Source organism: Theropithecus gelada, chromosome X, assembly GCF_003255815.1.
Source record: "Theropithecus gelada isolate Dixy chromosome X, Tgel_1.0, whole genome shotgun sequence".
Taxonomy (NCBI): domain Eukaryota; kingdom Metazoa; phylum Chordata; class Mammalia; order Primates; family Cercopithecidae; genus Theropithecus; species Theropithecus gelada.
Window position 1 is genome coordinate 43,401,607 of NC_037689.1, and position 27,562 is coordinate 43,429,168.

The 27,562-nt window shown below is 35.1% G+C and overlaps 1 protein-coding gene across 5 annotated transcripts in view; it reads left to right on the top strand.

Moving 5' to 3' along the window:
- Window positions 1-27,562, top strand: part of CNKSR2 (connector enhancer of kinase suppressor of Ras 2) — a 301,612-nt gene that overhangs the window by 270,984 nt on the left and 3,066 nt on the right. For 4 of the 5 annotated variants that reach the window (XM_025373440.1, XM_025373441.1, XM_025373442.1 and 1 more), the window contains one exon: window positions 24,738-24,934. In XM_025373440.1, the coding sequence (XP_025229225.1) occupies window positions 24,738-24,934 (197 nt within the window). Of the gene's footprint in view, window positions 1-17,470; window positions 18,806-24,737; window positions 24,935-27,562 lie in introns of those variants that run through there. The other variant, XM_025373444.1, reaches the window with a different exon arrangement.

Below are 27,562 nucleotides of genomic sequence, written 5' to 3' on the forward strand. Positions count from 1 at the left end.
TTATAGAAATCGATTCAACTTTTAGTCTACAAATAATAGGAAACATGACACTATAAAATTATGTGACTTCATTAGGACAATTTACAATATTTTTAAGCCTTTGTTCTTGCATGCCTCAATCAATACCAGAATATGTTTGTATAGAATATTGGAACCCTACAGACCTGGTTGGACTTTTACAGATCTAGTAAGAGTAAGAAAATGAGAGTACCAAAGATTTCTAATAGTTTGTTTTTGTTAGATCCAAGTCCTAACCCTGATCAGCCATATTCTTCAGTCAACTATTCAGTGGCTCCTAAGAATTATCATTTCTATACTATGCCCCAGTTTACATTCTTTATAAATAATAGTTTCAAATTACAGAAACAAGTTGCATTCAGACTTCTTCATTTTAAGCCCTTTTACCTAAAGTAATAATGACTTGGTAGTATAAAACTGTACTACCAATTTCTGCTCTAAAGAGCTTATAGAAATTGGGGTGATATTTGAGTATTTATTAGATTATCTTGCTGTAATCTATCTAGTGCAAGATACTTGCTGCCTGTCTGTAAAAGAAAAGGATGTTTGCTAAAGGTAATCTCTTTCAGTATATTTTTAGAAAGTACATAGTAATATTTCAGGATGTATGGTTTAATAAAGGGTAGCGTTGCACCACATTGTCAATGCTTCTTGATATTTTCACACATAGCCACTGATATACCTCTCCCAACTGAATAATTAACATAGCCAATTGTAAAAATAAACAAACTTGATTTAGCCCTTCAAAATTTATTTGCCTATAATTCACCGAGCTTATATGTATTAAACAAAACATATAAGAGGTACTTCATTGTCATGGAACCCAAACTAAATAAGTATTAAATGAAACTCATTCATGGATTTTAGCTTACAAAATACTGCATATTGTCAGAAGAAGAAAGGCATAGGTGTCCAAAAATTGGTTTCTAATTAATTATAATATGGAGAATTTTAAAAAGAATGGAATAACTTTTTTACAATTCCAGCCAAAATTTAGTATGTCCTCCATTATATGGAGCAGTGAATTTAAAAATTACTTTCATGTTTTTAGAGTTTGAGACAGCCAAATTACACAAATGATTCACTGTTTAAACATCAATAATATTTCCACTGGTGGCATAAAATCAGGCTTCAATTTCTTAAGTGTGTATGGAAATCCTATGCGTTACTGATATTTAGAACTACCTTTTTCGTATATTAAGATGATTGATATTAATCAGGAGCCCTAAATCAGTTGATAAGTGATTTTCACAAAATGCAGAGATATTCTATTTTACTTTTTGTCTTAAATTTTAAAGAAAGAAAGAAAACAAAGGAAAAAGACATAATTTAGTTTGTTTTACTTGACAATCAGCAAAAGTCTGCTAAGCAGGGCGTAGCTATCATCCCAAAGGTGAATAATAAAAACAATCATAAACTGGACTGGTCATATATATGAACAATGCCTAAAATCTCAAGAACCATTTATTGTACTTGCAATTGAGTTTAGTGTTTAAAATGATGAGAATTTTGCCTATAAAATCATAATTCCTATGGATAAAGAATGGGCACAAACTGCTATCTTTTTCTAATATAAAAAGAAATAGGCTGCCTCTAAGTTTGTTTTTTTGTTTTTCTTTTTTTGAGATGGAGTTTCACTCTATTGCCTAGGCTGGAGTGCAGTGGCACGATCACAGCTCACTGCAACCTCCACCTCCTGGGTTCAAGCGATTTCTGGCTAATTTTTGTATTTTTAGTAGAGATGGGGTTTCACCATGTTGGCCAAGCTGGTCTTGAACTCCTGACCTCAAATGATCCTCCCACCTTGGCCTCCCAAAGTGTTAAGATTACAGACATGTGCCACTGCACCCACCTGCCCCTAAGTTTTCTATCATGACTTGTTCCAAAAGGTAGAATTATGATGTATTAATTTATCTACCTAACCAAACTTTTATTCTATTCATTGCCCAATTTCTAAAATCAGAGATTATCTGAAATTGACAATATCTGATATAGTTCTATATTATCCCCCAATAGCTCATAATTCAGGTGGTTGTAACCCAGTTAAATGATAAAAGCCATGAGGCTTGATTGAGTGAGGGAGAATACTAATTCTTAGTTTTTCATTGTCTCTAATGAAACGACTGACTTTTTAGAAAAGCCATTTAATTTATCCACTAATATTATAAGGCATCAGATACTTTTAGAGAATGCTTTTTTAGAATTTAAACTCAGTTTTCAAAAAAAGATTATTAAATGCACATCGTATTCTAAAAGTAAATATGAATTAATTCAACTATTTGGGCAAAATTTGGTGACTTTTTCTGTTACATTTTCAATATTTTATAGAAATGCACATATAATACATGTAACATGGCATTTTAAAATGTTAAAACAGTAACTAATGGTTATGTCACAATCGTATTTATTTTGCCTGATCCATGTGGTACAGAAACCTAGCCATTTAAAATGTGTTTAAAGGACAAAGTTTTACACATAGCAGTAAAGCTGTATCAAGCAATTTGTCTGCAGCCCCTTCCAACGTTTCCCCAAAGTAGTAGGGTGGTGAGGTTTTTTTTATAGTAGTTCCATCAATCTGCTCCTATCAACAGAGAAGGACCTTTAGAGAGTATATTTATAAGTTATATTTATAATTAAAATCTCATCCTGAGTCTAAGATTTTGTCTTACCTCATCTACTCCTAACATTAATGACATATGAATATCTTGACAATGTAGGTCATTCAAAGAAAACACCCTTTAGTAGTGGTTACACTATCACTTCATATAAGGTCAAAATCATTCTTCCTTGACATAGCAAGCAGTGCTAGAAATAGCATTCTTTGACTTCAGTGACTTAGCTTCCTAATATTTCCACCTCTGCTACGTAGTTCACCCCAAAAACTTTAAACTTTAAGTAGATCTTCTCACTTCAGTTGAAAATCTAGTGAGGTATAAAGCATTTTACATAGTTGTTTAATAGAAGTCTATTCAGTGTTCAGCTTGTACCCGCAAATACTGAGATTTTGAATTAAGATGTATTTTGGTGATTTAATTAATTTAAATAATATTTATGGAGGCAGCACAGTGTCCTGAGTACCCACTCTGCTAAGTGCTGGAAAAACAAAAATTTTTTAATTACAGAATCAATAAATTCATTATTTAATGGGAGAGAAAAACGTAACAGTACAGTATATTAGATGTTTTGAGAAATGAACACATTAAGTTCTATGAAAGCACTTAAGAGGTCTTGATTATCTCTACCTTGTGAAATCAGACAAGACCTCACAGAGGATGTGACATTCAAGCTGGATGAATAAGGTTTCACCAGGAGAAAAAGGAAAGGAGGGTACATTCTAGGTGGTAAAAAAAAAAAAAAAAAAAAAAGGCATCAGCAAAGGTGGACAGGTAGAAAAACAAAGAATAATTTAGAGAAATATGGTAGTACAGATGAGACAAAGATTTATGTTAGAAATGAATTTAAAAGGTCCTAATATATCATGTTTAGAGGTTTGGATTGTATCCCAAAGAACATGATAGAGAGCTTCAGTAGTTCACTCTGGCCAATATAGATGTATTGATGTGGGAGAATACAGGTGATAGGGATACCAGTTAGAAAACTACTTCAACAATCCAGATGAGAGATATGATACCCTCCCTTGACAAATGTGAAGGCAAAACGTTACCTTCTCAGAGGAAGATCCAACAGATAGAAAGTAGCTCTTGAAGAGTATAATGGAAACTTGGAGCTCTCCTAATGAAGAATTGGATATTGGGCTAACCAGGCACTAATAAGAGGTCTGCCAAGTAGCCCTGAATGGCCTGAAGTCAGAAAACACAAATTTAGAATGGTGACAATCAGTGTGCATATACAGTTTTTTCTAGCAATGCCCAGTGGCCAGGCAGGAGTAAGAAAGCACATATTGGAACAAGTACATGTAATACATATCCAAGAGGGAATTGAGGGGTCTAGTCAGAGGGGTCCAAATTGGATAAGGAAATTAATTCAGGAGGGGGCTGGTTCTTAATAAGATCAAAGACTAGACATCATATCATGAAAGAGATGGAAAGAGAGGAAGCTATATTCAGGGAAAGCTGTAATATTTAGGAAGTGACGTGGCTTACCATGATGACAAGCTCAAATGTGTGTTGATTTTGGATTAGACAGTAAGAATTCAACGCAGAGGGCACTTATTACAAAACAGCTCTTCAATATGACTCTTTTAAGTTTGCATCTTGAAGAAAAAACTTTGGAACACTTTGCACATGGATGTGTATTAGTCTGCTTTCACATGGCCAATAAAGACATACCTGAGACTGGGAAGAAAAAGAGGTTTAATGGACTTACAGTGCCACATGGCTGGGGAGGTCTCACAGTCATGGCGGAAGGCAAGGAGGAGCAAGTCACGTTTTACATGAATGGTGGCAGACAAAGAGAGAGAGCCTGTGGAGGGAAACTCCCATTTTTAAAACAGTCAGATGTTGTGAGACTTATTCACTATTATGAGACCAGCACAAGAAAGACCCACCCCCATGATTCAGTTATCTCCCGCTGGGTCCCTCCCACAACCCATGGGAATTATGGGAGCTACAAGATGAGATTTGGGTGGGGACACAGAACATATTATTCCACCCCTGGCCCCGCCCAAATCTCATGTCCTCACATTTCAAAACCAATCATGCCTTCCCAACAGTCCCCTGAAGTCTTAACTCATTTCAGCATTAACTCAAAAGTCCACAGTCCAAAGTCTCATCCAAGACAAGGCAAGTCCCTTCCACCTATGAGCCTGTAAAATCAAAAGCAAGTTAGTTACTTCCTAGATACACTGGGGGGATACAGGCATTGGATAAATACAGCCATTCCAAATGGGAGAAATTGGCCAAAACAAAGGAGCTACAGGCCCCATGCAAGTCCAAAATCCAGCAGGGCAGTAAAATCTTAAAGCTCCAAAAGAATCTCCTTTGACTGCATGTTTCACATACAGGTCACACTGATACAAGAGGTAGGTTCCCATGATCTTGGGCAGCTCCACCACTGTGGCTTTGCAGGGGACAGCCTCTCTTGGCTGCTTTCACGGGCTGGCATTGAGTGTCTGCAGCTTTTCCAGGATAACTGTGCAAGCTGTCAGTGGATCTACCATTCTGGGGTCTGGAGGATGGTGGCCCTCTTCTCACAGCTCCTCTGGGTGGTGCCCCAGTAGGGACTCTGTGTGGGTGCTCTGACCCCACATTTCCCTTCTGCACTACCCCAGAGGAGGTTCTCCATGAGAGCCCCATCCCTGCAGCAAACTTCTGCCTGGACATCTAGGCATTTCCACACATCTGAAATCTAGGCAGAGGTTCCCACACCTCAATTCTTGACTTCTGTGCACCCACAGGCTCAACACCACAGGAAGCTGCCAAGGCTTGGGGCTTTCACCCTCTGAAGCCATGCCCCAAGCTGTATCTTGGTCCCTTTTAGTTATGGCTGGAGTGGCTGGGACACAGGGCGCCAAGTCCGCAGACTGCACAACAGCAGAGAGACCCTGGGCCCAGCCCATGAAACCATTTTTTCCTCCTAAACCTCTGGGCCTGTGATGGAAGGGGCTGCTGAAAAGGTCTCTGACATACCCTGGAGATATTTTCCCCATTGTCTTGATGATTAGCATTCAGTTCCTTGTTACTTATGCAAATTTATGGCACCATCTTGAATTTCTCCTCCGAAAATGAGATTTTCTTTTCTATCACATTATCAGGCTGCAAATTTTCCAAACTTTTATGCTGTTTCCCTTTTAAAACTGAATGCCTTTAACAGCACCCAAGTCACTTCTTGAATGCTTTGCTGCTTAGAAATTTCTTCCACCAGATGCCCTAAATCATCTCTCAAGTTCAAAGTTCCACAATTCTCTAGGGCAGGGGCAAAACGCCCACCAGTCTCTTTGCTAAAACATAACAAGAGTCACCTTTGCTCCAGTTCCCCACAAGTTCTTCATCTCCATCTGAGACCACCTCAGCCTGGATTTCATTGTCCATATCATTATTAGCATTTTGGTCAAAGCCATTCAACAAGTCTCTAGGGAGTTCCAAACTTTCCCACATTTTCCTGTCTTCTGAGCCCTCCAAACTGTTTCAACCTCTGCCTATTACCCAGTTTCAAAATCACTTCCACATTTTCAGGTATCTTTTCAGCAGTGCCCCACTCTATTGGTACCAATTTACTGTATTAGTTCATTTTCACACTGCTGATAAAGACATACCCAAGACTGGGCAATTTACAAAAGAAAGAGCTTTAATTGTGCTTACAGTTCCACATAGCTGGGTAAGCTTCACAATCATGGTGGAAGGCAAGGAGGAGCAAGTCACATCTTACTTGGATGGGGTCAGGTAAAGAGAGAGAGCTTGTACAGGGACACTCCCATTTTTAAAACTATCAGATCTCATGAGACTTATTCACTGTCACAAGAACAGCACAGGAAAGACCCATCCCCATGATTCAATTATTTCCCACTGGGTTCCCTCCCACAACTCATGGGAATTATGGGTGCTACAAGATGACATTCGGATGGGCCAAACCATGTCAATGCGTGAAGTAGGTTATCTAATGGCAAGAGGGAAACACCCATTGATAGGGAAAATAAATCTCATGTATATTAACAGAATTTGTTTATTATGTTTCAGTTGTTTAGTGAAATATATTCAATGAACATATAATGAATTATGAAGAAGTGAAAACTGAAGCTATTTTAACTTGCTATTTCCATTCTAAAGCAAATCTCAACTCGTTTCAGTCAGGTTTACATCATTAACTGATCAGTCTTTGAATAAAATAATTTTAAGTTTGATGTCAAGGGATTCTGAATAGAATGACTGAATTATATGTATTTGTCCTTTTACTTTCACTGCTGTCTCAGGAAGACTCTTTTTATGTTTTCTATAGATGATACCTCTCTGTTAAAGTCAAAGACATTTTAGTGATTTATCTTTTTTATAAAGATATTCCACATAGTCTGGATTTGAAATGCAATCTGCAAAGCTAGGCATGCCCATAAATCTGAATCTTTTATTCTTTTCTCATATAGAAAAAGAAGATATTTTTACACATGGATAAAAATACTAAAGTAGAATTGCCTTTCTCAAGGTAAAGCCAAAACACCTATAGTGTGATGCATTTTGTTTAAATTTTATAGGTTTGTTGAAAACATTAATCTATTACAAATAATAGCTAACATTTTTAATGAGTACTTACTATGTGTCAGGCACTATTCTAAGGTCTTTACATAATATAATTCATTTAATCCTTACAACAACTCTATACGGGAAATACTATTATCCTTATCTTCTAGATGAGGAAACTGAGTTTAAATAGCATAATCCAGGACTCCCAGCTATTTGATAGCAGACCTGAGATTCAGACAGACATTGTGACAGCAGAGTGAATGCTCTTAATTGTATATTGCCCCTCAGACTTATAATTCTAATACAGATTAAAATTTATTAAAATATTTTTCACTATATATAATACACACATTATATATATATAATACATACATTATATATATAAAATACACACACATACATATACATATATATATGATCTACATAAAAGGAATTAAAATTTTTAGGTTTTATTATGGCAGCACCATTAATATGGTTAATCAAGTAAAGCAAAAATGTTGTTCTGATCTTTCAATCACATTTACAACATTTTACCTTTTATTAGTAGAAATTGTAATTAGTGTACTTTCCAATTTTAACCAGTGTCCAAAAATCATGTACTGTGATATGTATAAACAGTGAAACGAGTCCACCACTTGAGTCAAAATCCTTTCTTAGTATTTTAAGCTTTGACATGATTCCTTTTATAGCTAATTTTTAATATTGGGATTTTTTTAAAAAAAGAAAAACTGGCCGGGCACAGTGGCTCACACCCGGCACTTCAGGAGGCCAAGGCAGGAGGATTGCTTGAGCCCAGGAGTTGGAGACTAACCTGGGCAACATGGCAAAACCCCGTGTCTACAAAAAATACAAAAATTAGCCAGGCATGATGGCATGCACTTGTAGTGCCAGCTACTCAGGAGGCTGAGGTAGGAGGATCACTTGAGGGTGGGAGGTTGAGCCTCCTGTGAGCTATGATCACACCACTGCACTCCAGCCTGGGCGACATAACAAGACCCTGTCTATAAATAAATAAATAAATAAATAAATAAATAAATAAATAAAATAATTCCCAAGAATTAAGTCTGGATACCAGTTTGAAAATTATTTCATATGGTGACTAATCAGAAGCTATTTCAATTTTTCCTTCAAAGTTCTACTTTATACATTTTTATAGAAACAATCCAAATATTTCTGCCTATTTATTTATCTATCATTTGGTAGAGATATAAAAGCAGTAGATTTATGAGTAAAATTCAGAGATAACACTGATTTTACCAATTCCTACTCACAGATGCCAAATCTGATATATTGTGTGTTTCTGTATATTCCCTCATGATGAAACATTAATTCTAATCACCTCTTACAAATCTGAAGAGTAAATCCATGTGATCTGAAAAGAACTATTAAAGAATGCAACATTTAATGCTTTAATCTATTTCCTTCTAATCTCTCATGCAGTATGTAGAATAAAATAAAAACTCACTACTAAAGTGAACTTTAGTGAAATTCTCACATTTCCTGCATCTTCTCTCAAGATATTGCGTATAAAAGTACTTTGTAAAGTAGAAAGTGAAATGCAAATGTTAGTGCCATAATTATTATTACTGAGCTAACATGCTAAATTGGTTTGCCTTCAAAATGTTAACACGAAATTGAAGAGTAAAGGTTTTTCAGTGCTAATTCTTAGGATTCCTTGAAAAAAGAATACTAATTAGAATATATGATATTTTGCAAAAACAGCAATACCTCCATTAAATTCCTAGCTCCTCTTTAAGAAAACCAAATTCAGAACTAGTGAATAACTTATTACTTTTATCCCATATGTTCTGGCTTTTGATTTTACATCTTAGTAATAAGTTGATGTGGGCATCTGTAACCCACCCTTCTTAGCAGGTTGCCATGACAACCTGAGGTAAAGTACCAGTTCACTGGAGCTTCAGGCTTTGTCCATGCTAAATACAAAAGCTACATTTGATTTCAGCTTGGCCGTTTCTATTGGGAGCAATGTACCACAGTTCTTTCCACTTCCCTGGCTGACTTTTTCATCACCATGGAGACCAGATCTGCCCACACAACTAAGATGTGAAACCATTCCTCGTGTGGCTAAAACTAAGGCCTTGGTTCCCAAGGCCTTTTATAAAGTATATTGCTTTGTTAAAGAAGAGTTCCTGCTTCTGCTTTTAAAGTGTTTATTGATTTTCCACAAAGAGAAAACAAACTTTCTGGTGCTGAAGCTTTAAAATAAGGAGAAAGAAAATGACATTTTCCTTGGTCAGGTTCTGGTTTTGTGTGTACTGTATTCATGGTGTGTACTCTGTATAGTCAATTACTAAGGAATAATGTTTCATTTCAAATTATATGACAATATTCCTAAATAGTAGTTCACACATTTAATGTTCACTTGATGGTGGGCTTAAAATGTGACTTTTAGTTTGAGATTTTCTAAATTTGTCACTAAATCTAATATTAGTATCTTTTAGATTAGTTGTGCACTTCCAATAAAATCAGTATGAGAAGTTATTTTAGAACCTTGATCATAAGTATACATGGACTTAAGGAAGAACTAATGTAATTTATCACTACAAATCCAGTTATAGCATATCCAGATAGATCTGATGAATTAGCTATAGAAGATCATATAGCCCAGTTTTTAATATATTCTTGCATATGTAAATTTGTAATGTTAGTATGTGTATATATGTGTTTGTGTGTATACACACTTATACACACACACACACACACACACACACACGGATTAGTACCACAAATAGGGTCAAAGTTCCACAGAGTTCTTTGAAGATCATATTTGTTATGGAGATACTAAATACTTTACAGCTGCTATTATTTTTTTGCCATCCCCTCCCAGAAAATGGCACCAGTCAAAGAAGATGGTAGAAAGTCTTAAGTGGTGTTGGGAATCCCAAATTCACCCGTTGATTTGCACATTCCTCAAAGTGACTTAGGATGACTTCTCAACTTTCATGGTTGTGTTTTTTACCCTAGAGAAGGCAACATGGTCCTTGCTTAATAAAATACATATACTAAATAGGAATTCCAAAAAATTCTGACTTCAATGAAACATAGAATTGTTCTTATTTTTAAAATATATTATGAATAAGCTAGCACCATAAAGGTGCCGTAAATTAGTTTACAGATGGGAAACAAATTTATTAACATAAATGAATTTTTTGTTTTTGTACTAGCAAAAAGTTAGCAATCCATTGCTATATTTGAATACAAATTATGTTGTAGGATACAGAGAACTTTCTGACATTTCAAACATTTGAATTTTGCAAGAGGAACTCTCACTGCAATGAAGTTCCTGTATCATTCTAGTTTTCTGTAATTACACTGGTGAGTGTGAAATTCAACATGTGATACTAAATGTTAAACACAGATATAGCTGGGAACCTTTTGCAATGGCTATAAAGTCATTTGTATTTTTCCATAAGAACATTGAGAGTCAGCGTATCTCTAACTCTTTAGTGGAACTTTCTTTAAAAGGGCAGTGCCATATAATTTTGTCAGAAGGGAAAAATGAAAATTAATATATAATAGGGTATTTTTAAAAAACACATTATTGTTTTAAAAAAACACATATGTTGTTAGATTCAATAGCTTTCCATCCCAAATCCAAGATGACTTTTCTGGTCCAAAATTTAATAACCAACAATTTCTAAGACAGCTAAGACTGAATATGAAACCTCATTACTTGGTTTTTAGTTAAGATGAACATTAATGCTAATTTGTTTACATCTATGCTATATTTCTTACAAACATGATTTTATAGTGATTTTTACCAAATTAATGTTTTTCTTCTTGTCATGTACACAATACGTTTTGAATGCCTAAAAATATAATAATTTGAATGTTGGAATATGCAGATGACTTAACAGTGAGGATTTTTGAGAATTGTTTATGATGTAATTATTGTAGATTAGAAAATAAAAGAATGTGAAAATACCATGGGTTAAGGTGAGAGATTAGATTTATAACAAATTTGACATAAAGAAAAAATCTTAATGACAAATAACTGTCAAGATACAATTTTAGATTCTTACAAATGTTTCTTGAATTTTCTTCTTACCTTTCTTTGGCACTTGCTTTGCTAAGGAAGGTATCTTTCATTGTCCTTAAATTCAATTGGCAGTGCCCCTAAAGCAGCTCCTTCTTGCCAGAGTTGTTAATAAGCAAATGATCCCAAATGTCAGAATGGTGTGCCAAGGAGGTTATTAATAAGGCATTAACATTTAGAAGTTATTGAAGGAGGAAAATCAATATTACCATTTTTATAATATTGCAAGCTTAGTTATAAAGAGTAAGCAGAAGTTTATTTCAGGCTTCTACAATCGTAAAGAATGTTACAGTATGGGAGGAAATAATATCTTTAGATTTTTAGCATAAGAATCAATTATTTTCTTATTCTGCTGTCAGCACCCCCCATTAGTACTGGAGCAAATACTGAATTATATTCTTCTAATAAAAATAACAATAATCCTCCCAAAATCAAGATGGCAGTACTTTGAGGATAGTATATGAATTTAGTATGAGAGTAAGAATAGGATGGACTAGACCTGTAGGACAAAAGTTCACAAAGATCTATGTAACTGTTATTTATAACAGAATATATTATATGTATAATATATCATATTATAATATGTATATTATACATATTATAAAATATTATAACTATATATATTCATTTATTTTAGTGTGTGTATATATATACTATACTACATATATATACTAAATTCAAAAAGAACCTATTAAAGGAAATCAGCAAGAAAGCTATGTTGACAGAGTTGATCCCAATTTGCCTTTTCATTTTGGCAGACCAGATACAGTCACAAATGAAGTGTTGAATGACTCACTTGTTCACCAGACTGGCAGTTCTCATCACTGAGTTACTTCACATTGATTATCATCCAGGCTGAATATGATCTAATTACATCCTTTTAATACAAACATACAAAGTGGTGGTAGAAAATCCACATAAATTTAAAACCTGCACTGTTCATCTCTAAAGTATTTGAGTTGGGAGTTTAAAAAAAAAAAAGTCTACTATTTTCTGTAGGGGGTTCATGTCTCAGACTTCAGCTATGTCATCTCTATAGCTATTTCAACTGGAACTGAGAACTTTAAGGAGATTATTTTAAATTAAGTCATTATTCATCATAAAATGGATTTCAAAAGCAACCCAATCTGCCAATAGCTTGCTGTCCACCTAGATTGCTGAAAGAAAACCTTACCCAGGAATGGTTATTTTTACTAAAGTTGTCTCATTGGAGTTTAACGTGATTATTAATAACCTCAAAATCACATCTCCTGAAATATTTAAAAATATGGATGGAGTATGATGGAGGAGTCAAATATTAAGTCAAATAAAGTAGATAATTCTTAACTATCAAATTTTAAGATAGAAGTGGAAAGGAGGTATACAACTATATCATAATCATTTTGAGGTGAAACTGTCATCTTTGTATATTTATTCCTAACATTTGATATAGTATATATATATATATATATGTACACCCAGAGGCACCCATTAAACCTTTACTGAATAGTATATTTCTATAAAAATTAATTATTCCCGTTTTCCATTTTAAAATCTGAATGGCGACATTTGCAATGACAGTATCATGTGTCAAAATTCCATAGTACATTTTCCTGAAATATCTATAGACACTTCATTGAAAATAAACTGGTTATAAATTAAAATAACATGTTAAGTACTTTTGTAACTATTAAATGTGAAAGATGTCTTCAGTTGTTTTGTATAAACTTCATTTAAAGGGTACTTTAGATCTGCCTTAATTTCAGATAGTGGTTTTTAATGCAGATTGTAGAAAGTCAGCATGTATGATAGACTCATGAATAAGTAATTAAATCATAAATGGCACTCTAAGACCATAATATAACAGTAGGTACATTAAGATGAAATACTATTTTCATAAGGAAATACTCCATGTCTTGTGATTTATACACACAGGATGGAATTGTGATTTGGGAATTTAGAGGAACACTCAAATTATCTGGAAACAGTATTTTCTTACCTGTTTTGCCTATGGCTTAGGTTCATCAAATATTTTATTTTACCTGGAATTGTGAATTAAAGAACTCCATAGGTGCTGTAAGTATAAGCACAAACTATATTATCTTTTACTACTTACCACTTTATTTAGAAAAATAATACTTTATCATGAAAATTTTGCTTCACATTCATAAAATAAAACTATTTCCCAACTCCTCCCTATGGTATTAAAAAATAAACAAAATCTTTAATATCCTGTCTTTTTGAAGTCAACCTTTTGTGAGAAAATAGGCACTCAAAATTTGTACAGATAATACTCAAACCACAATTAACAAGTCTCTGTCTTGGTCTGAACATTCTGAACCAAGGTATGAGCCCACTTTCTCCAATACTTACATAGAGAAAAGTAATTATCACTATCATTTCATGGTGTTAGATATCCTTGTTTTTGAAAAAGAAAAACTTAAATTTTTCAAAATAAACACAAAACAATTCTACTCTCCCAGGAGAGTAGAATTGAATATCTGCTATTGATAGCCTTTGTTATCCACAAATAGCTTAAGACAAGTAGTCTTTGACTTTGCCCTTAAATTTGCCCTCAAGCATGCTGATTATGGAACTGAGTAAAATGGAACCGAGTTCTGTCTTAGTACTCAAACAGAATTAGGAATCTTTGTAAGTGCTCATCTGGCTTAAATACTTCCATTTTAAAATATTTTCTTCTCTTCCATCCATTAAAGAAAATATTTCTTTCCACCTGTTTTATATTCAGCCTTAATCATTTTCTTGAAGATGTTCGTACCTCTACCCTTATCCCCTCTATAATCTAATCCTCCTCAGGCATTTGATTGAAGTATCATCAGCTATTTTTAGCAGGTCACTAATAGAAGCCAGATTATATTTCTAAAAACTTATGTTTCCAGAATTCTATTTCTGCTTATTATTTGGGTGGTCAAATTTTATTTGGGGGAATGTTTAAATTCATAAAGCAAAAAGAAAAAGAAACATCCTCCTCAAGATTTCCTATGCAAATTCAATCTGTGTCTCAAGGAACTTGCATGGACATGGAATCTCACTGGAATAAGTCATTCTACACGATTCAACATGGCATTACATCTGGGTTCATCGTTCAGACCTCCAGTATAGTAACAGGGAAACAAGATCTGTTTCTTCTTAACCTAAGCTGGTGGCCTCACAATTAGAAGTTTCAGTGATGGGTAGAAGCTTAATAAATATTTATTAAATAATATGCCAAACAGAAGCATTACTGATTTTCTTTGTGGTAGCATAGATATGTTTCTGTCATTTCAAAATGTAATTGGCTAAAAGCTTGGTAAATAGTGAAGTTTATTTTAACAGCAGCAGTAGGGAATATTTTTATATCATCCAAAAGAAAACAAAATAATCAAGAGTTATATAATTTATGTTTTTTCTGCCTTCTATTGTTTTTTCCATAGAGATGGGGTCTCACTATGTTGCCCAGGCTGGTCTCAAACTGCTGGCCTCAAGTGATCCTCCTGTCTCGGCCTCCCAAAGTGCTGGGATTACAGGCATGAGCCACTGTGCCCAACATGCCTTTTTCTAAAAAACATGCAATTTCCATTTGCTCTTTTAGAAAAGAGGAATAAAATTAGTCTGTATAATTTTAACTGGTTTGACTGTTTTTGTTTTTGTTTTTTTAATTATTATTATACTTTAAGTTCTAGGGTACATGTGCATAATGTGCAGGTTTGTTACATATGTATACTTCTGCCATGTTGGTGTGCTGCACCCATCAACTCATCAGCACCCATCAACCCATCATTTACATCAGGTATAACTCCCAATGCAATCGGTTTGACTGTTTTAAATATTTGTGTCAGGATAAATGAAGTTGTCCACTACAAAGGAGAAGGCTAGTAATTGGGAATTGACCACAAAGAAAGAAAAGGCCCAGTGAAAACCTAAAGGGAGAGAAAAGGAAAGAGTGTTCAGAATCAGAATGGGACTTGTAAACGGTTAAAGATACATAAACATGAGATTCTCAGAAGTCCAAGATAGAAGGGCAGTATCATGAAGTAGGTTTTTGTGTTTTGGAGATTTCATCTAGATTAGCCATATACGAGCAGCCCTTTGTGCACTTGCTTCTGACCCACCTGGCTTGCCAGTACACTTACACTTAAGATTCATAATGCACATGCCAAGACATATAGTGGAGTTGAGTGTAGGAGTGCCTTTGTAGTTATTTGTTTGCCTCAAATATAAATAGGCAGTATTTAACACTACATAAAAAGTATAGTTGTAAAAAAATTATTTAAAATTTACCAAGCCCTCTTTCATTTTGTCATAATCTCAGTAGACAAAGATACTTCCATCAGATTCCTCAGCACAAATCCTGAAATTGTTTAAGCTATGTCATACAGTGTCAGACTGGTGATGGGATTAAAAATAAAATGCTCTATGTGAAGTCCCTGAACTCAGGGCTTCTGACTTAGAAACTACTCGTATATGCAGTGCAAAAATTGGTGTTACTCCAACCAGCCCTAGCCAATGTGATTGACCTAAAGCAAGAGGTCTCAAACTGCAGTGGGCACAAGAATCACCTGGATTGCTTGTTTAAAATGCAGATTCCTGAGTTCCATACCCAGAAATTCTGATTCAATAGACAAGGTGTAGGGCCCAGAAATCTGTGTTTAACAAGCACCTCCACGCTGAGATTCAGTAACCACTGGTACTGTTACCACTAGTAGTTGAAGAGATACCTTGCCCTAGGGAGTTACCTTCTCTTATGCTAACATACCCTAACTGGTAACTAGTTGTAGCCATTTTGAAATAGTACTTCTCCCTCCACCATCCTGTAGGAGCTAAACTGAGGAGATGTTTCCAGTCTCTTGCAATAGAATTCAGCAATTGTGACTTACCAGGGCTCTAGTTCAGTTTAGTATGAGTTAAATGGGCATTAAGGGAATGTGTACTAGAAATTAAAAGGTTCACGTAACCTTATCTCTGTGGGGAAACAATGGATGTGTTCAAAATAACTACAAAATGTTTGAATTGCTTGGATAAATGAAGAACAGTTTAAACTTAGAAATGACCTTGTGCCCAAGGTTGGATTCCTTCTGATTTTGCTGTGTGAAATTCCATGACCTTGTGAAACAAAGTGGTAGAAGCTAAAGCTAGCATTCCGGTATTATAATATTCTAAAAACTGAAGTATTGTGTTTTGTTTCATTTGATATATATATGAAGATTATTCAGTTCCCACCCCCATTTCTGCAAAAAGAGTATAATATTACAGACAAAAATTAGTTCTGCTGATTTCTGAACTATGCTATATCTTGTTTGCTAGATATCAGTGTTATAGGCAAGATGTGTCCCTCCCCATTTTCTAAGGGAGGACATAATGACAACATGCTTTCTCTATTCTCTCTCCCAACTTGTTTCTTCTTTTCTCAATATAACTCAAAAGATACTACAGGATGTTGCAGATAAAAATCTGCACTAGGCTAGAGATTTAAAATATTGCTGGTTTGTTGCTGCTGACAATATTTATTAGATTCCTCAAGATCCAAAATAAAATGACCTAAAAGAGAGTACAGTTTATTTTATCCAAATTGTTGTTAGTTTCTCAGGTCATTCAGAAATATCCATCTCTTCCAGTTTCTTAACTCCTTGGCATGTGACTTATGCTCAGGTGTAAAGTCACCCTTTCATCACATTCACTCTGTTTTAGCTTTTCATTTCTTGGCATTTTGCATTGTTAAGCATGCAGCCTCCTCATCGGAGCAATACTAGCTAGGCTATTCCACTGTCTCACTGATTAGAACATAGTAGCATATATATCAGGTTAATCAAATACCCTTCTGGTCAGAAGACTAGAAAGGTTTTCTTCATGCTTCTTGATTGGATGAATTTGAGGAAAGATTCGTATAGAAATAATTTTAATTTTCTCAAAAGAAATGGTAATTTTACATGTATATGGAGAACATTTTAACATAAAGTATTCTGATTAAAATTATAGACATACATATACAAGTATAGTGGTGGGAAAAGATTTTTCTGCACTGTGTGTTATTGTGTATATTTGGGAGATTAACATTTCCAAACAACCAAGTTTAAAACAAAAAGTGTCCCATTTATGGCCAAGTAGACTTGCATGCCAACAGAAAGACATTGTATTAAAACCATATGCAATTCTAGCCATATTTTTCTACTTTCTCTTCATGGGTATTGCATGATGGTATTTCTAATACAAATACTAATATGCTTTGGAAATAATGGCACTCGCAGGTCTTTCATCATATTGTATCACTGCTTTATCATATTAGGCTAATACACTGCGAGAGTTGGTAGAACCTCTCCATGCCAAATCGGATCCACTTCTGTTGGCACTCAACCCATTGGACTCACAGATTGATAAGCTAATGTTTAGAGAATTTAGATCGGAGAGAGTCGGTACGGCGCAGACTCAACATCAACCTCTTGCAAGCAACTAAAATGGCCTCGTCCTTGCTGTTTATAACAGAAAACAGACTTGTATAAAGCTTAGATCATCAAGTGTTTTGGATTGGGGGCCTCCCAAAGGGATATAAGAGGGGCAGGCCACTCTTAAGAAGAATGCGAGCTTTCTACATTGGGACTAGCATAAGATCAAAGCCAATCAAGATGGAGCACAGTAACAGAAAACTGCGGTTTCTATGGGAGAACAGAAGGGGAAAGGGTCTTAACTGGGAAAGGGCTCTGTGTGGTGACACCTCAGTTGTGTTCTCCTGACACCAGGAAAAGAGAGGGATCAGCTTCAATAACTAGAAAATTCTGGCTGTTTAATGGACTCTTTGGTGGCCTCTTTAAGGCAAAGCAGAGAAAGCAAATTATGTATTAAGTGTATTTTGCATTTTTAAAACTTGACGTGCTGTATTGTACTAAATTAAGTGTAATCTATTAAGGCAAGGTATACACAATTTGCTTTGAAACTTAATATGTTTATTCTATTATAAAGTGTATTCAGGTGCAACACAGAGACTGCTTTCGGTGACATTAATGAAGAAAATTTCTCATGCCAGGCTTTATTATAGAATCTTCAGCTAAAATCCTAACTTTCTCCTTATTTCTTGGCACTTGTACACAAGTGGTGTTGCCTCTTAGGGCAGGCATGAGCTATTCTTTTCTGTAAAATATTTCGAATCTATAGGCTGTGGGTTTCATTTTTGAAAAAGTATTTTGTCTGGATGTCTTTCAAACTAGCTTCAGATATTATTTAATACTATGTAACTGGGTCCCCTATGGCTCAATCAATATTGCTTATTTTTCTTCTGTAGTGGATGTGAAATTTCCTTTAGTTGGATAAGATACACTGTAATAATTTTAATGCTAATTAATGGATATTTCATACTGTGCAATGAACAGATAATTTAACACTGTATTTTGAAATGTTTTTTTCTTCCTGTCACCGCAGTGTGTGGTATTGCATAATGTGAATACCTGTAAAAATATAAATTACTTAAAAATAAAAATATGACCAATTGGTATCAGATCTTTTCAGATAGCTAAATAATTTGCTAAGTATGCCTGATAGTAAATATCTTTCTAAAAAGAAGTAATCAGTGCTTCTTTCTCACAAATGGAATTTGTTTCTGTGAATAAAATCACATTGATCTGCCTTACAATTGCCTCTGTGCTCTAACCATTTTAATGTGTTTTTTTAAAAATATCTATATAATGATGGTTCTGGTATATGGAAATCCATCAAAATGCATTTTATTGGCATTTAATATTTATGGGATTGTCTTGGGTCATTCTCCCTGTTTAAGTCAAGTAAAATTTTGTGATCTGGAGAATTGGGTTTTTTTTTTTCATTAAGGAATATAGTGACTCCACATTAATTTTCAAAAATAATCATCTCTTAGCTTTGGTTTTAAACTATATCCTTTATGAATTCCTGCCTGAGAGCTAGCACTTTGGCTTCCATATTCCTAGTGGTTAAATTTTTTAAATTCTGTGGGTAAACCTAAACTCTGTCATTTATATTTTTGATTGTCCTTCAAAGAACCTTCCCTTCTTTGAGGCAATAAATCAATACTAAGGACACCAAGATTTTGCCATCTGAACTACTTGTCGTAAATACCATAGTGCCCTGAAAATTCAACCACTGTCATGTATTTTTATCATTAAACTGCATAATTTAGCAGAAATTACATGTTCAGAGAAAGAAGTATAGAATAAACTTTAGCTCTATCTCTTTTGTCACATCTTTATGGAGCAAGATTTTGTGTTGTAAGGAAAGAATTGACAGACACAAGTACTTGATTTCAGTGAAGCACATTATCATTCTTACAAGGATGGGCTTTACATGTTCTTTAAAAATACATTTAGCAAATGCTGGTGGAGTCACTCAAGCTGTTCTTTTAAGAGAAGGGTTTTTTTCTCACTAAAATAGATTTCTTTCCTCAGAGAAAGTATTGCCCAATAGTAATGTTTGTGTATTGTTACTTTGCCTAAAAGAAAATAAATAACCCCTAAATATGAAACAAGTAGTTGATTACAGAGGGAGGACTAAAAGCCAGCTTTTAAAATCTTTAAAATCTTATGTTTTTTTCTGATATAACAAACTGCCTTCCCCAAACCCAGTTTTATAATGGTAGGCATAGCTGATTGACTTATATAAAAGCACGAATTAAGAGAGCTAGTATTTAATTACAAACATTCAAATTATAGTATAAACCCCTGAATACTTAATCATCCTTATCATAAAACCTCCAAAGACATTAAGTCCATTAAAATTTTGTCACCTTACATATAAATAAGTTATTCATTATGGCTTGCTAGTAAATTCATATTCATAGAAAATATTCGGGTGTTCTCAATGCAAATGTTAATTGCCTTTTGTGACAAGAATAGTGTTTCACATACTTGATATCATTAGCCTGGAAGCCTTAAAGCACTCTGCAGCTGTACAAGAATGAATGTCTCTCAAATCTGACTATGTCCAGTCTTCTCTCCCATTTGTGATTTAGTCTTTCCCAACCCTCTGGGCTCATTACACAGCTGTATTGCAGAAGGAACAACTGTTTCCACAAGGATATCATTGTCCAATTATACAAGATCACAGATCCCTTCCGAAATATGTACAGAACTCACTATCCATCATTGATTTCATTCCTCAAGAACCCAACTGGTTTACTTATTTGTTTTGTTTTCATTTTTTATGCTCCTTCAACATTGTCATTGCAGGGATGGGGAAATGGGGAGGACACTAGAGTAAAATTTTAGGTTGTCAAGTTTCATGAACAATATTATACAATAGACTGTCCTAATAATTACACAGTCACCTATTAGGGAACGCTCTTTGGAGTAGTTCATATATAAAGTAAAGAAAACATCACTCTGTTTGAACGTGTTGGGTTGCATGAGGCACTGTGCCAGGTAGAAGAATGGGAAATGCAAATATGAGTGGGACAAATTCTACTCGTGGAAAAGTCACAGTCTAAGTCTCTGAAGTAGGGCACACAAGGGTCCATTAAGGTACAGGAAGAAAAAACATTGGAATTTTTCCTTGAGTTTTATCTCTCATCCTTTTGAATTTCTTTTTGTGTATGTTTTATAACATCTATTTATTACTATAGAGTAATACATGTATATAAGTTTCTATTCTATAAAACAGAAGTGTTTTAACTAATAAGAGTGTGCAATCAGAAAAAGTTTGGAAACCACTGAGCCTGAATGTAAGAAATACGTCAAGCAAAGACTTTTTGGTATTTGAGAAATGCATTATTATCTTCTAATAAGCAATTTGCAAGAGATTCCAACAAACTGGTATTTTTCGTTAGCTATTCTTTTCTTTGAGCTTTCATTTATCACTTACTACCTAAAGGTCATAGGCAACCTGAAAAAGACAAATAATGATGCTCTCTACATTCCTAGATTCACAATATTTCATAGTGGAGCAGAATACAAAAAGGGACAATAAAGAGGATCTTCTTTCACCCTGTCAAGTATGACACAGCCATAAATGACCCTCCCTCGGCACAGAATACAAGTTAATTCATCAATAGCTTAATTATGATCCTCAAATCCATCAATCAATGAAATTTTATGTAGGAAAGAAAATTTTATATGCACTCTTTGCTTCAGTAAAATTGGAATTCAAAAGTATGTAATCTGACACAGGACTAATTTACATGTTGTAAACGTAAATATAATTTTGGGGGAAATTTATTTCTGCATAGGCCCAGATTTCCTGAATAAATTAGATACAGATTAAAATTCCATTATAGTGTGATACAGTTCCTCATTAGGAATCACAGAAGGTTCCTATATATGTCCTGTGATTTGAATGTGGTCTCTACACTTTGCCAACTTTCAGAAAACATTCATTCAAATTGCAAAAGAGCTGGTTTTCAGCCAGTGTTCCAATGGCTGTACTGGCACATTGAAAGAAAATCAATCAGGAAGCAGACCTCACCAAGTGCTTGCCTCCTCTTCCAAAGCAAGCCTCTTCTAAAGGAAGAAAAAGCAAGGGTTGAAAAAAGAGAGAAGCCTGAAGAGAAGTGAGAAGGAGATGAAGAAGAGGGCAAAAAGAGAAGAAAATAAAGGTGCTTTCATATTTTCAGTTGCAACAGTAGCCCCAATTGACTTAATTGGTATTCATCTGAGAAAAATCAAGGAAACCAATTGAAAATTATAAAAGAAAATAAAGGTCTGTTTTTGTCTTGAATGTTGAGTTCTGTGTTGTTTTGACTGTTGAGCACAGTGAATCAGATTTATAATGTGACTCTGCCCCTCACCAACCCCTCTTTTGAAAATAAAAAGACTCTTTGTCTAGTCTTAAAATGTTAAGTAATTGGTGGCATTTTGTGGTAGCCTGGCATCTCAGTCCCTCGTCCTTACTCATCCCACTACTGTGTCTTATGTAGTGTATGTGTATGATGTGTAGGGGATGGGGGTAGGGGGTGGCTTACTTATCTCTGATAGGAGCCACACCATCCCATTACTATACTTGGAAATGTTTCTGTGTTCCGTCTCATTGTGATTGCTTGTTCAAGTGTGCTGCCCAGAGATAAATTCACACTCAATTCTTTTTACAGCTGTCAAACCAGATTCTTTGTAGAATTATGTTGTCTTTTGATTGAATGCTTTTCTCCCCCATAAGAGCAAGAAGGGGGAGAAACTTTCAGTTTTTATTGTTTAATACCTATGTATGTCATTTTATATATTGAATCTTCATTCATCCTTCTTAAAGTAAAACTACATTGAAATTTTATAAAATCAGTCATCTGCCCCAGTATTTCACAAGCTTTAAGAACTGAGGGAAAACTGGGTCAAAATTTTTTTAAACAAAATATATACACCCTTCTACAATGTTAGGTAATATGGAGGAAGGTTCTTTTAAAATAAAAATTACTGTGTAAAAATACTTCTGCCTCCCTTAAATCCTAAAACTAAAATCTGAATCCCTTTTTCCTTCACCTTCTTTCTAGAACCAAAAAACTAATAATACATTAGGCCACCTGATACCTTAACTACTATAATTCACATCTGTTAGGCCTCCCATTTTCAACCCCACCCTCTACTCTATGAAATTACATCTGGTTTTACATGCAGTATTGCCTTGAGGAAAAAAAAGAATTCAATAACTACTATATAATTCCTCAGGGATCTTTCCTGGCCTATGATTTTCTGAAATAGACTTGTGCTGTTTAAATGTGTCCTTGTTTTTACAATTCAATTTAGTTATTCTAAATGATCATCTGATTTTGTGCCTTCCTCATTCCAAATCATTCTCAGTTAGGATTCCCTATCTTGCTTCCATTTCGTTCATAACCCACAAAGCAGTTTCTCCTTTTTACAGTCTTCCATCCCCCATCCCTCAAAATCCTCTAGGTGTCGAATATATTCAGTGATGGGCCAACAGAGAATTTAAAAGCTGTTATTTAAAGAGATTTTTGTGTTTTTAGATTATAGTTCTAACTTAGATATATGGTTAAGAAGTTAAAATTTATCACAGAAGGCTTAGTGATAGCATGTGCTGATGATAACAAAGAATTTTCTAATAGAAGGACTCAATGACTATACCTACCATTAGTTGTTAACTTCAGTAGCAGAGCCAAAAGTTGAATGCGGAATTTAAATAAAGCTACTTTTTAATCCTAAAATTATCTTTTTAGGTTAAGGTACTGTACATTTTGGGCATTGTTGACAATTTTACATACAGTCATTTTAAAAATTTTTTTGAATGCTGCATTTTAAGGGAGTCTCACATTTGTTGGCATCTACTGCTAAATACACATTTCAAAAGACAACTGAAAAAATTGGCAGTATAGAATTCTTGTTAAAATTGTGGATTCTGGGGTCAGACTGCCCACATGGAATTCTAGCTCCACCACTTATACTAAGTGTGTCTTTGAGCAAGATACTGCCCTGCTATAAATGAAGATCAAATAGATCTGCTCTTAGTATTGTTGTGAGGATTACATGAGATCATAAAGATTAAGCATTTACCTTGCTGCCTGGCACATCTAAATATTAAATGGCATCATTACCAATTAAGGAATCTTTTTTTTAAACTATGTCAGAAAGCCTAAAATATTCACATGGACCATTGCGGAATGAACAACATTCCATATTTACTCTTTGGGCCAATATAATTACTTAAATATGACTCTGGCTATCTATTTTAAAAAAGATGATATAGCCCTACTCCAATCTGCCACTCCAAGCAAAATCCTAGTTCATCTTTGTTTATCATTGTTGAGAAAGATATGACATTAGTGTTCAGGCAATTAAAAAACAAGATGGGAGTTTTATTTGTTCAACTATGTCTAAGATCCTTATTGAGCCAGTCTCTCATTTTTTTCTCAAAAATATTTAACTGGAGTATTTTCTCCTCAGGTCTTACAAATACTAAGTATCTTCTCTTAGCACATGCCATATTTGCACATAAACATATTCCCATATTTCATTTTAATTAGAATATTGATACTTTATGATCAGTTATTATATTTACAATGTACAAGGCATTACTATGGCAGTCACATGAAACCTAATAATCCTCTATGGCACAATTGGAAGATTTTTATAATCAAATATGCTCCATTGAATGCCATTCAATCTTATGAAATCTGGAAAAATGTAAAAATAAGTTCATTCGGTGTTGCTAAACCAGGCAAGCTCTATTAATCAGCATTTCTATGCTTATCAGCATAATGATAAAGGATATTCATTAATATTTTAAAAGATAATGTGCAGGATTGTTTCCATGTTGTGTGCCTTTTGTATTCTTATTCTTTGAACTTGCTAGACTCAAGATATATATGGCAATTTGCTATCAAGAGTATATTTGGTTAATCAAATAATCCTATTATTTGATCATTCTAAAACAATTAGCTGTCTGTAGCTAATGTTACCCAATATAACTAGCAGCTGTGGGTTTTTGTTGTTGTTTTTTAATATAATAGTGTTTTCATAGTCATTCATTATCCTGTTTTTCAGATAGTTTTGATATTTTAATAAATTTTCAGTGTGTCAAATAACTTTATTGCAATGAATTCATTTCTCTCTCTTTCTCTCTTTTTTTTTTTATTTTTTTGGACATTGCAGGTGAAAGTAGAGAAGAAAAGTTAGGAGACTCATTGCAAGATTTATACAGGGCACTGGAGCAGGCCAGTCTGTCACCACTAGGAGAACATCGTATTTCAACCAAGATGGAATACAAGCTATCATTTATAAAAAGATGTAATGATCCTGTAATGAATGAAAAACTACACAGGCTGAGAATTCTCAAAAGCACTTTAAAGGTAAGACAAGAAATGGAAGGACAAATTTCTTTGAAGAGATTCATTCTTAAAGTGGATTACCAGATACTGTAGGTTAAGAAATACAAATTGGGGACTGGGGAGAAGAAGAGGTAAGCAGTAAGAACCTGAAGCTGAGCTGTTTCTATGTCATAATAAGTATATTGGTAAAGAGGAGATCATCTTAACTTTTCATTAACGTCTCAAAGCACTGATTAAATGTTATTTTACTCAGTTCTAGGAGAAAACAGGATGTGATTTAAATTGTTTTCTAAAAATGCAGGGCTGGTGTTATTCCTCAGTCTATAGATTTTCTAAGATAAAAATACCATGTGGTATAATTATTAGCATTATTAAAAGAGCACAGGATGCATGCAGAATGCAATAGTGGGTGCTAAAAGAGTTTGAGATATTTCACGATTGTTTCCTGCATGAACTACAGTGCATTTGGGGTGAAGCCATGGTGATTTGTGTTCCATGTAGAAATTGTATAATCATTCTGTTTATGCTATCAGTTCCCAACTTACATGTGACCCTCCTATTATACATTTCTGTAAATGTTTACATTGCTTCCAGTCTCCTTATTATATGCCCCCAGGTTGGGGAGGAGGTGGTGAGGAAAGGAGAGCAGAGAGGCAGGAAGTTGGAAAAGGAGGCAGACAAGTGAGCCCTGCTCACCGTGTGTGGGGAAGTGTGTGTGGGAGATTGAAGGAGGGGGCCCACCACACAAGCCACCTGAGCAGGCCCTGTGCCCTTAACAAACAAAAACAGAAGACATTTATGCAGCCAACAAACATGAAAAAAAGCTCATCATCACTGGCCATTAGAGAAATGCAAATCAAAACCACAGTGAGATACCATCTCATGCCAGTTAGAATGGTGATCATTAAAAAGTCAGGAAAAAACAGATGCTGGAGAGGATGTGGAGAAATAGGAACACTTTTACACTGTTGGTGGGAATGTAAATTAGTTAAACCATTGTAGAAGACAGTGTGGCGATTCCTCAAGGATCTAGAACCAGAAATACCATTTGACCCAGCAATCCCATTACTGGGTATATACCCAAAGGATTATAAATCATTCTACTATAAAGACACATGTACATGTATGTTTATTGTGGCACTGTTCACAATAGCAAAGGCTTGGAACCAACCCAAATGCCCATCAATGATAGACTGGATAAAGAAAATGTGGCACATAAACACTATGGAATACTATGCAGCCATAAAAAAGGATGAGTTCATGTCCTTTGCAGGGACATGGATGAAGCTGGAAACCATCATTCTCAGCAAACTAACACAAGAACAGAAAACCAAACACTGCATGTTCTCACACATAAGTGGGAGTTGAACAATGAGAACACATGGACACAGGGAGTGGAATATCACACAATGGGGCCTGTCGGGGAGTAGGGGGCTAGGGGAGGGATAGCATTAGGAGAAATACCTAATGTAGATGACGGGTTGATGGGTGCAGCAAACCACCATGGCACATGTATACGTGTGTAACAAACCTGCACGTTCTGCACATGTATCCCAGAACTAAAGTATAATTAAAAAAAAAAAAAACACAGAAAAGAACTACAGAGTATTGCTGTAGTAATTTCAGGAAACAAAAGGTCAAAGGGCTCCTTTGGGAAATATTTCAGATCCATAGCATGCTGCTGAGGTTTTGTAATTTTGAAATATAGGTGAGTACCAAAGAGACAGACCAACTAGAAAATGACCTGAAAGAATTTCAGATAGCAAGCAGCAAAGTTTTCAGACTCCATTAGCTTTTAATTGGTAGTCATGCAAATACTACTGCAAATCCAGGGGACAATATAATGGACTTTTGGGAAGAGCAGAATTTTTAGAGAGTGCTATAATAGTCATAAGAATAGTTCCAGTGACTAATCCTACTTCAAAGATATTATCACCCTCCCACCTTATAGAGCCTCTCCACTTCCCCCATTCAGTTCTAAACTGCCTGGTTTAGAAGGCAGGCAGGCATTTTGAAGCAGGTTAGATTCAAAATCTTAAAGACCTGTTTCTCTCCTTCTATCTCACAGCCCCTTTTCTCTGTTTTTTATGCTCTGTAGAGTCCCCCAAGGTATTTTCTTCCAGTGACAAAATATGTGGCTACTGCCAATGTTCAGTTCACTAAGTATTGATGAATCACCAGATACATGAATGCTCCACTCGATTCTCTGGGGCCAAGAAAGATAACGAAAAGTCACTGTTAAAAAAATGCCCCTCATTGGTACAAATGAACTACAGAACCCTATGCTTTTTGGCATGGAAAATTAATAGGCAATGGATTCCTTCATTAGGGAAGGACAGCTGGCCAAGCAACCCTGGACGTGTCTAGTTCCTGGAATTTTAACAGTCCCCCTCACCAAGCACAGATCTCAGATCCCAGATCCCACCACAGGCAACTCACAACATCCTCAGTCCCAGCCCTCTTCCATATTCTGGTCTGTGAGGCCAGACCAACTTCTTAAGCACCTTGCTGTTTTCTTTGCCTCCCAACTCTGGCTGGCCCAGAGGTGTGTGCCTTAATTCCTGCAGAACATTTTCTACACTTCCCTAAGCTTTGCTTGGGTCCCTAAAAGGCAGGACTGAGCTGCTCAGATTGTCTTAACCCCTACTT